At 49.1% G+C, this 9106-nt stretch overlaps 1 protein-coding gene across 2 annotated transcripts in view; it reads left to right on the top strand.

Moving 5' to 3' along the window:
• The first annotated feature begins 772 nt into the window (after window positions 1–772).
• The window catches only part of PFKFB3 (6-phosphofructo-2-kinase/fructose-2,6-biphosphatase 3), an 11082-nt gene continuing 2748 nt past the window's right edge, over window positions 773–9106 (top strand). The window contains exons 1-12 of one of the 2 annotated variants that reach the window (XM_009588060.1): window positions 773–890; window positions 1218–1314; window positions 1844–1910; window positions 2065–2139; window positions 2446–2502; window positions 4317–4441; window positions 5186–5393; window positions 6182–6328; window positions 6699–6803; window positions 7782–7911; window positions 8124–8186; window positions 8351–8415. In XM_009588060.1, coding sequence (XP_009586355.1) covers window positions 806–890; window positions 1218–1314; window positions 1844–1910; window positions 2065–2139; window positions 2446–2502; window positions 4317–4441; window positions 5186–5393; window positions 6182–6328; window positions 6699–6803; window positions 7782–7911; window positions 8124–8186; window positions 8351–8415 — 1224 coding nt within the window. In that variant the 5' untranslated portion in view covers window positions 773–805. Of the gene's footprint in view, window positions 891–1217; window positions 1315–1843; window positions 1911–2064; window positions 2140–2445; window positions 2503–4316; window positions 4442–5185; window positions 5394–6181; window positions 6329–6698; window positions 6804–7781; window positions 7912–8123; window positions 8187–8350; window positions 8497–9106 lie in introns of both variants that reach the window. The other variant, XM_009588059.1, reaches the window with a different exon arrangement.

The following is a 9106-nucleotide window of genomic DNA, read 5'->3' as shown; positions in this document are numbered from 1 at the left end:
ACCCCTTTTACAACAACAACAAAAAAACCCCAGCTTAAAACAGGTTTATGAGGAAAAAGGGATAAGTCATTCATGTATCTGCTTTTAAATGCTGGTGGTTCTGCAGTCCTTGGGCCCTGCTTGTCTTCAGAAAAAAAAATATTAGTTGGTTGCATTTGCATGTGTGTCAGCTAAAAAGCTAGCAGAAGTTTTTGGAAGATGCGCTCCATGCGCTCTGTGGGTGAAGATCTGTTGGGTTTGTTGGTTTTTTTTTTTTTTTTTTTTTTTGCAAATGGGGAAACTGAGGCACAGAGGTCCTGCAGGGAGCCTGGGGCAGCTGCTGGTTCCTTGCTCACTTTGCAACCATCAGGATGTTCTCTTCTTGCCATGGGTGTCAGGCTGTCACTCCTGTCCCCCAGTTTGGGTGGCACCGGGCTGAATTTGGGTCAGCTTGGCTTAGCTTGGGCAGTTGTGTCTCACCACTGGGCAGCCATGGAGCCGTCCACCGTGCCCCCTGCTCTGACACGTGCTCATTCAGCAGATCCCATTGCAAAAATGAGTCAGTGGATTCGCCTGCTCAAGGTTTTGGTTGTCCATTCTCATGAAAGGGATGCACAGGAGATACTGCAGAGACGGTGGTGCGCGGGGAGCAGAGGCTTTGGGTTTCCTTTAGCTGCTGAAGGACTTGGGGGAAGGTTGGGTCAAGAGCAAGTGCCTTGCAGGGTTGATACAAGATGAGCTGGAGGATTAATGGCTGCTCATGCTCTTTCTCCTCCTCCTTGTAGCCTGTGGGCCGCAGCTCGCCAATTCCCCCACTGTGATAGTGATGGTTGGCCTCCCAGCCCGCGGGAAGACCTATATCTCCAAGAAGCTGACTCGCTACCTCAACTGGATCGGTGTCCCAACGAAAGGTGAGGCTTTCACTGGCTGGCTGGGGAAGGCATGAGGTCTGGGGTCCTCTGGAGTTGCTCTAGGAGCTCAGTGTGTTGGGGAGTGGGAGGTTGTGGGGGATCTTTCCAAGATCCCATGGGCCAAATATCTACATTCTCCTGTGGCTTCTGCTGCAGCCCAGGTTCTCCTTTACTTTGAAGACCAAGGGATGTCCCTGAGCCTTTTGCTCTAAGGATGTCACTTCTTGGCCCATTGCTAGGAAGTGTTATCTGCAGGAGCTGCACAGCTGAGTTGAGCTGTGCTGACGCCCGCTCCTGGTTTTGATGATCTTTGCCTTTCCCATACAGTTTTCAACGTGGGGGAGTATCGTCGTGAGGCAGTGAAGCATTACAGCTCCTATGACTTCTTCCGCCCCGACAACGAGGAGGCCATGAAAGTCAGGAGGTAAGTGTGGGTGCTGCATCTGTGCTCATAGCCAGGTCCCAAACAGGTGGTGAAGCCCACAGCCGGCAGTGGGGTTGCCCAGCTTTTTTTAAGGGGTGATGGACAGAAAAGCTGGGCTCTAGCTTGAGATCTCCTTGCCTGCCTAAGGAGGGCCTGACTTGGGTGCCAAGAGCTGAAAACTGAGGTTGTCAGGGCTTGGTAGCGTCAGGTCACCAATGCATCCTCCATCAGGGGTACCCTAAATTCACCTTCAGGCTCGGCGATGTAGGGTATGAGGTCTGCCATGAGGTTTGGCCTTTGCTTCTCCATCTACCATTGCCTCTGCCGTGAAGACCAGCACGCCGCTTGGCACGCATGGCCCTTGTATTTTTAGCAGGCTGAGGGTGTCTTTCCTAAATGTCCCTGGAAGAAGCGGGGAGGTGGCAAGGAGGAGCTGCAAAGCCTGCCCTCCTTTGTGGGGATCTGTGCACTGGCTGCTGCGAGCATCTCCGAGAACATCAGGACCATGCGTGTCTCGCCTCTTTTGCAGGCAATGTGCCCTGGCTGCCTTGAGGGATGTCAAGCTGTACCTGACTGAGGAGGCTGGCCAGATTGCGGTAAGCTCCAAGATGAGCTCCACAGGGTTTGGTGGCAGTCCTGGTCCCGAAGGCACTGCACCCTGTGCAGTTCGCTCTGTAGTTCCTTCTCTGAGGAATGGCTCAGTGGGAAACCAGATGGTCTTGGTGCTAATTGAAATCTTTGCTTTTAAAGGTTTTTGATGCCACCAATACCACACGGGAGAGGAGAGGGATGATCCTAAACTTTGCCAAAGAAAATGGGTTCAAGGTTGGTACCCTTGGGTTGCTGCCTGTATTGCATAGTCCATGTTAGTGTATTGTTGGCGTATCTTCTTTCACTAACGTGTTGTCCTCAGGATACTCCTGTGTAAGGGAGATTTCACTGCTGGGTTTGATTAAAAATGTGAAACTCTTTCCTCATTCCCAATCCTGAGACCTGGAGAAGGAAAGGATAGGAGTGGGGCAGAGGGAGGGCTCTCCGGTCAAGGAGGGAGGAGGTTGGGTGAGCAAGGAGCTGGTTGAATGCTACGGACCTTATTGCTGGCCTTCAGGTGAGCTTTGTTTTGCTTCCCAGGTGTTCTTCATTGAATCTGTCTGCAATGATCCCACAGTAGTTGCCACCAACGTTATGGTAAGCATGGAAACACCTTGCTTTTGTTTTCCCTCATGTAGGATTTTCCACCTGTGCCCTGCTGGTTTCTTATCAGAACATCTTGTCAGAGTTGGTTGAGGATTAGGAGGTTTTTATCTCTTTATGATGTATTTGTCCTGGGATGAGAAAGGAACTTTTATCTCCCAGGACCACCTGGAAGTAATAAAAATAAAAGTTGTAGCCTTTCCCCAGCTCCCTTCTATGCTCTCTGCATATCTGTTGATCTGTAACTTGATATTAAGGACAGAAAGCATTCAAGATGCTTTGGTGACCCCCTCCAAAGTCCCACTTTTTGGAAGCGATGGATGCGGTTAGGGCTTTAAATCCCACTGGAGGGCAGTCAGACTTGGTGTCTTCAGCCATGTGTGGCTTCCCAAAATCTATTGGGGTCTGCTTTGAGAAGAATAGAAGCTCAGCTTGGAGGTTTCTTGCCACTAGCTGAAGTCTTGGTTGGGAGAGCAGCATAAAACATTGCTTCTCCACTCCTTTGGGAGCTGCTGGATCCTTGATTTCCCACCAGCAGCAGAGCTCCTTTGCCCGTTAGGCTTGGCTAGGGCAGGTGGATGTTAATTGGTCTACCTAGGCATGATTAACCTGAATGAAAGTGTCCTTTCCTCTACTGGCCTCCGCTCCAGCCTTATCTCCAGTTGTATATCTGAACTTTGCAAGCCATTTTATGGTGTCTGGGAATGTGTTGCAGAATACCCAAAGTCTGTGAGAAGGGTTTTGTTGGGTTCTGCCCCCGGGATGGGCTCCACGAAGGGTGCTGTGGTGGGGGCTAGCGCATGGCTTTTGCTCCTGCTGGGAGCTAGCGTCCCATGGCCAGCGATCAGCTTTTTGGGAGGTTGCACACAGCCTTTTCCATGATGCTAACAAAATGCTCAGTTTGCTTTATCTTTTTTTTTCTTTTTTTTTTTTTCTTCTTCTCTTTGCTATACCCTGAAGCTGGATTTTTCAGAGGATTTAATCCCTTTCTTTGGAAACTAATGCTTGAAGGGGGAGAAAATGAACTACTAGCTGAGCGTAGGTTTTTGCTCCACGGGGCACTGCAGATGAATGGTGCTCTTAGTGCTGGGATCAGTGCGGAAAATACGCTGCGGGCCTGGGGTGCTGCCGCGCGTGTCGCTCAGTTGCGTTATCCTACTGGTTTCAGGAAGGATGAAGTTACTAATGTGTAATGCTGCTGCTCAAACCCGAATTTTCAGGAAAAATAGCCTGTTAGAGTAGTTCAGGCAGAACTTAGTCAACGAGAGCTCTGGATATTCACATTGCCCATTTCTAGCATCTTTCAGCCCAGTAGCTTGTAGCAAATAATGCACAAAAAGGGGTTGGATGTTGTTATCCTGCTACCTCAGCTGGTGGCCGGCCAGGTTGACCTCTATCTCCTGGGAGCTTTATTCACTCAAAAGGCCCGGGACAAGCATCGTGCCTAAGCTTATGTACTTTCCATCCTCAGCTTGAACTGTTTAAACCTGATGCTTTTCTTTAGCCATAAAAAAACTCAGTTTTCTCCACTGTGTTGGGTGGTGAGGTGCTACCCAAACTCTTGGGAGAACGGGAGCAGACCGATATGCATCTATACTGGTCATGCAATGGTTTATACCAGATTTTCTCACCTTGTGCTTAGTTTTGGGTCTAGTTTGCTTCTTTTCTGTCTTCTCATAAGTGATGGCTGTAAAGTGGCTCAGCCAATAGCTGGATCTTGGCAAGACTTTGAAATTTGAGATTAGTATGGTCTGGCTTGGAAAGCTTCCTAACCTCTCCTCGCGGCGTGTTTTTTTCCCCTGCCGCAGGAAGTAAAATTGTCCAGCCCTGATTACCGGGACTGTAATTCAACCGATGCCATGGAAGACTTCATGAAGAGGATCAATTGTTACCAGGCCAGCTACCAGCCGCTCGACCCTGATAACTATGACCGGTAAGAGACTTTGCTGACTTCTGAACTGGCCTGAATGCCTTTCTTCTCCCAGGAGAGGAGTAATGAAGTATGGAGCTGTATTTCACTTTGTCTTCAAATACGTGACTGTGCTAGAATAATGTATGGCCAAGCCTCATCGTGAATTCGGCTTCTCCCCTAAAAATGCCAGGGAGCCAGGCACTGAAACCTTCTCAGGCTCTTCTGGGCTCAGATAATGCTGGTTCTGCAGGTCTAAATACAAAGGTTTTGGAAAAGCAGTTCGGTTTGAGTGTTTCTGAGACACTTTTGTCAGGTAAAGGAAGGGACTGCTTGAACAGGCTCAAACCACAAGGTTGAGCAAGCCCTGTGCTTTCTGCCTAGTTGTGTACCCTGGGAGGACCTTTGTCCTGCATGACCGTGCAGGCACCTCCCAGCCTTTCCAGCTCATAAATACGTCCGTGTGTCCTGTGTGGATAATCCTGGTCCTGCTGAGCCCTGTCCTGGGGAGGAACGTGCTCCCTGCTAGTCTTGTTTAATCCTCTTTACTGCTGCAAGGAGGAATGGCAATTGCACTAGTGTTACTTAGCTCTCCATGAATCGCCGTTACCTGTTGGCTTCCTGTTGAAAATAGCCTGCAGGAAATCCTTTTAGCTGGGTGATTATGTTGACTGAGATAACCTCACAAGGCTGTTTGTCAAGGACAGTGTTTCTTTCTTTCTGCTTTCCCCACTGGCAACCCCCTCATCCTTGCTGTGCTTTTCCTAGGGAGCTTTCTCTCATCAAAGTCATCGATGTTGGCCGGCGGTTCCTGGTCAACAGGGTTCAGGATCACATCCAGAGCAGGATCGTTTACTACCTGATGAACATCCATGTCCAGCCCCGCACCATTTATCTCTGTCGGCATGGTGAAAGCGAGTTCAACCTCAAGGGGAAGATTGGAGGTGACTCGGGCCTCTCCAACAGGGGCAAGAAGGTGAGGGAGAAGGGAATATTCCCCTACGGCTTCTAGGAGTGATTTGGCTGTAGCAGATGCTATTCATTGGCTTAAGTGTATATTTGATGACAGCTGGGGTGCTCAGAGGATCCATCTATAGGGCTAGTTAAATTTGGGCTCGGGCATGGCCTCAAAACAAGACTTTCCAGCCATCAACGTTGCTCGTAGGCTTGCGTGTAGTTAAGGGTTAACAGAAGTTGGGCTGCAGAAATCTCTCGGAGAGAAGGGTATGAGTATCTTCGAGTTGATTCAGACCTTGCACAGGCAGGGTGGGATGTAGAAGGACTGCTGCCACCCTTCAGTAGGGATAGCCAAATGCGAGGGTGCTGTCAGATTGCTCACTACTTGATTCTTCAAAGACGTGGTCAAGTGCGCTGCTGCAGGGAGGGTTATTATCAAGGACTACAGGATACATCGATTTAGCTCTATGACAAATAAGCAGGGCTGTGGTTAACGGTGGCCAGGGATCTTCCATAGCATTGTAGGAGAGCCCAGGTTGTGGTGTTGTTTCTTGGATGCTGATGTTGTTCCTTGATGACATTACGTTGCTGCTTTCTCCTCTGCTTTCTCTCCGTTCTCCTACCCCTCATAGCTCTTGGGGGATCAATGCGTGTGTGGCTGCTCTTCACCTCAGAGCAGAAGACTAACATGTCTGCCTATGGAAGGCAAAAAAGGTCCTGGAGAAGGCAACATTTACTGGGAAGGAGGGAAGAAGGCCCATTGGGAAGCTGTGGATCAGGAATCAACCTCTTCTTTATGTCCCGCAGTTTGCACTGGCACTGAACAAGTTTGTTGAGGAGCAGAACCTGAAGGACCTGAAAGTCTGGACCAGCCAACTAAAAAGGACAATCCAAACAGCAGAAGCTCTCCAATTGCCCTACGAGCAGTGGAAGGCACTCAATGAAATCGATGCTGTAAGTATCTTTGCAGTAGGAACAGCTGGATCGTGCTGGTTGCTGCTTGGCAGAGAGGGTGATAACACCAGCCTTTTCACTTTTGCCTAAATCTCACCTTTTGTGGGGAGATTTTTCCTCCTGTGGGAAAGGGTGGTACTTCTGCAGTACTCACAACTTGGCTTCTGATCTTAGCTCTTCCTTGTGCAGACGCTTCCAGATATTGGCTTGAATGAGCAGATTAAAATTATTTTTGCTTGGAACTGCTCTGTAGCTGACCACTCAGAGGGTGATAGACAATTGCTTTGGAGAAGGTTTTGCGTATTGGGTTGTGCTGATGCTTTTTGACTTGAGCATGTCCAGTAACCTCATGGGTGTCCTGTTCTGGCAGGGTGTGTGTGAAGAAATGACATATGAAGAAATCAGGGAGCAGCATCCAGAGGAATTTGCTTTACGTGATCAGGATAAATATTACTACCGCTATCCTTCTGGGGAGGTAGGTCTGCAAGGAGTCCTTCAGGGATGTGACTCTTACTTTAAACATGGCTTTCTTGTCTTTGTGCTGTCCTCTACACTCGGAGCAGGGGAGCAGCAAGTGCTCCAAGAAACTAGAATCAAGAAAGGTCAGGGCTCATATTTACCTTTTGCACTGAGCTCTTGTGAAATCGTGGTATGTGAAGATCTCATTAAGAAATGTATCACTTAACAAACAGTCCCACTGACTTCATAGCAAATGAGTAGGAGGGGGGTCTGGAGGTTTGTAGTCCAACCTCCTCCATTACATCCACACAAAGTGGAATTTCCTTTTCTTTCATTTCCAAAGAAGTAATTTCTACTCTTGCTCTCAGTATCATTCCCTAAGGGTTGATGTTGGTATCTCTGTTCCTGGCAATCTGCTTTCAGGGCGTTACACAACGAGGTGGGAATTGATATCAGTTCTGGATGATACTTTAGGTTGTGAATTGGGCTTTTCATCCCCAAATTAAAAGTCATGTCCATAGACATTTGGGAGAAATCTTTGGAGACATCCTCATGACAGTGTGTCTAACAGGAGAATGTTTGGGGATGTCTGACACTGGCTCTGGGTGTCTGGTCTTCCTTCTGTTTGCCTGTCATGGCTCTTTATGAAATCCTTCAAAACCCTGGAGACTTTCAGGTTGCTCCAGACTTTTCAGAACTTAAAAATCTTGTAGAAAATCAAATTTCAAGATAATAGACACTATGCTCAAAGCCCATGTGCAGTTGTTGCTTACCTTAATAAACTCTCCAGGACTGTAACTGAGATGTGAATGGCTTCTTTCTCCTCTGACCAGAAGTAGCTATGTTCTCATCTGAAGATGAGGATTTGTTGAACTTTGCTTGTTTTTAGCAGTAATTATGTTGTTAGATGTACCAAGACAAGGACCATTGTTTCTTGTGAGGTGCTCGTTTTCTTGATTCTATGCCATATGTCCCTTCCCTTCTTCTGTCTCAGTCCTACCAAGATCTGGTGCAGCGCCTAGAGCCGGTCATCATGGAGCTGGAGAGACAAGAGAACGTCCTTGTGATCTGTCACCAGGCTGTCATGCGCTGTCTCTTGGCATATTTTCTGGACAAGAGTGCAGGTGAGCTCCCTGTCCCTGGGAAGAGGATGGATCCTGCTGGAGGAGGGATGATAGGTGGAGCTCTGAGGAGATGAGAGATGTGTTCAGGTCCATGCAGGGCCTGGAGCATGCATCTCTTTGGTGTGGGATGGCCTTAGCTGTTGATGAAGATGTCTAAGCCTGCTTTTGGAGAGGAGAATGGGATAACCCTCCTGCTTTTGCTTTCTCTGCAGATGAAATGCCCTACCTGAAATGTCCCCTTCACACAGTGTTGAAGCTGACCCCGGTGGCCTATGGTAAGTGGAGCCTTTCTACTAAATGGGCCAAGGGGTTTGACTTGTACCTGAATCCAAGCTGCCTCTGGGAGAAGAGCAGGGGTCTGGGGTGGAGCACTTTGTAGCATCCTGTGCCTGTTGGGTTTGCTGATGGCCTCCTTGTCTCCTTGTGCTCCCTTCTGCAGGCTGCCGGGTGGAATCCATCTCGCTGAACATCGAAGCTGTCAACACCCACAGGGAACGGCCAGAGGTGAGTGTTGCTTTTCCTCAGAGCCATCCCTTGGTGTCCCCTTCCTTACCCCTACGGTCAGCAGGCAGCAAGGACGCCCAGGTTGGGCATGGGGAGATTGCTCAGCTAGATGCTCAGAGTGCTGCTGGAGGACAGGAGCATCAGTTGGGTTCTTTTCTTCTGCAAAGACGTGGCCGGTTGAGGGTTTTCTGAGGGAAAAGGACTGTTGCATGTGCCTGCTTCCCACTGTATTTGCCAAGATTAAAGCTGACCCAGGGAAAGCTCCTCCCTGGTCTTTAACTTTCACCTGTGCAGTCAACCGCTCACCTGAGCAGGGAACGGAGCCATGGATGGAGAAGGTGACTTCTCCCAGGTCTCCCAAGTGGCTGGCAGAGCCTGGGCTCAATGCCTTGCCTTTGTGTTTTTTTCCTGGTATGCCCACAGCTCCATGTGGCTATGTTGTGGTTTAACCCCAGCCGGCAACTAAGCACCTCACAGCCGCTCGCTCACTCCCTCCTGGTGGGATGGGGGAGAGAATCGGAAGGGTAAAAGTGAGAAAACAGTCTAATAGGTAAAGCAAAAGCCGTGCATGCAAGCAAAGCAAACCAAGGAATTCATTCGCTGCTTCCCACCGGCAGGCAGGTGTTCAGCCATCTCCAGGAAAGCAGGGCTCCATCACGTGTAACGGTGACTTGGGAAGACAAACACCATC

This window comes from Fulmarus glacialis, unplaced genomic scaffold (genome assembly GCF_000690835.1).
Source record: "Fulmarus glacialis isolate BGI_N327 unplaced genomic scaffold, ASM69083v1 scaffold32651, whole genome shotgun sequence".
In the NCBI taxonomy this organism is placed as follows: domain Eukaryota; kingdom Metazoa; phylum Chordata; class Aves; order Procellariiformes; family Procellariidae; genus Fulmarus; species Fulmarus glacialis.
This window is presented reverse-complemented; position numbering and strand designations above follow the sequence as displayed.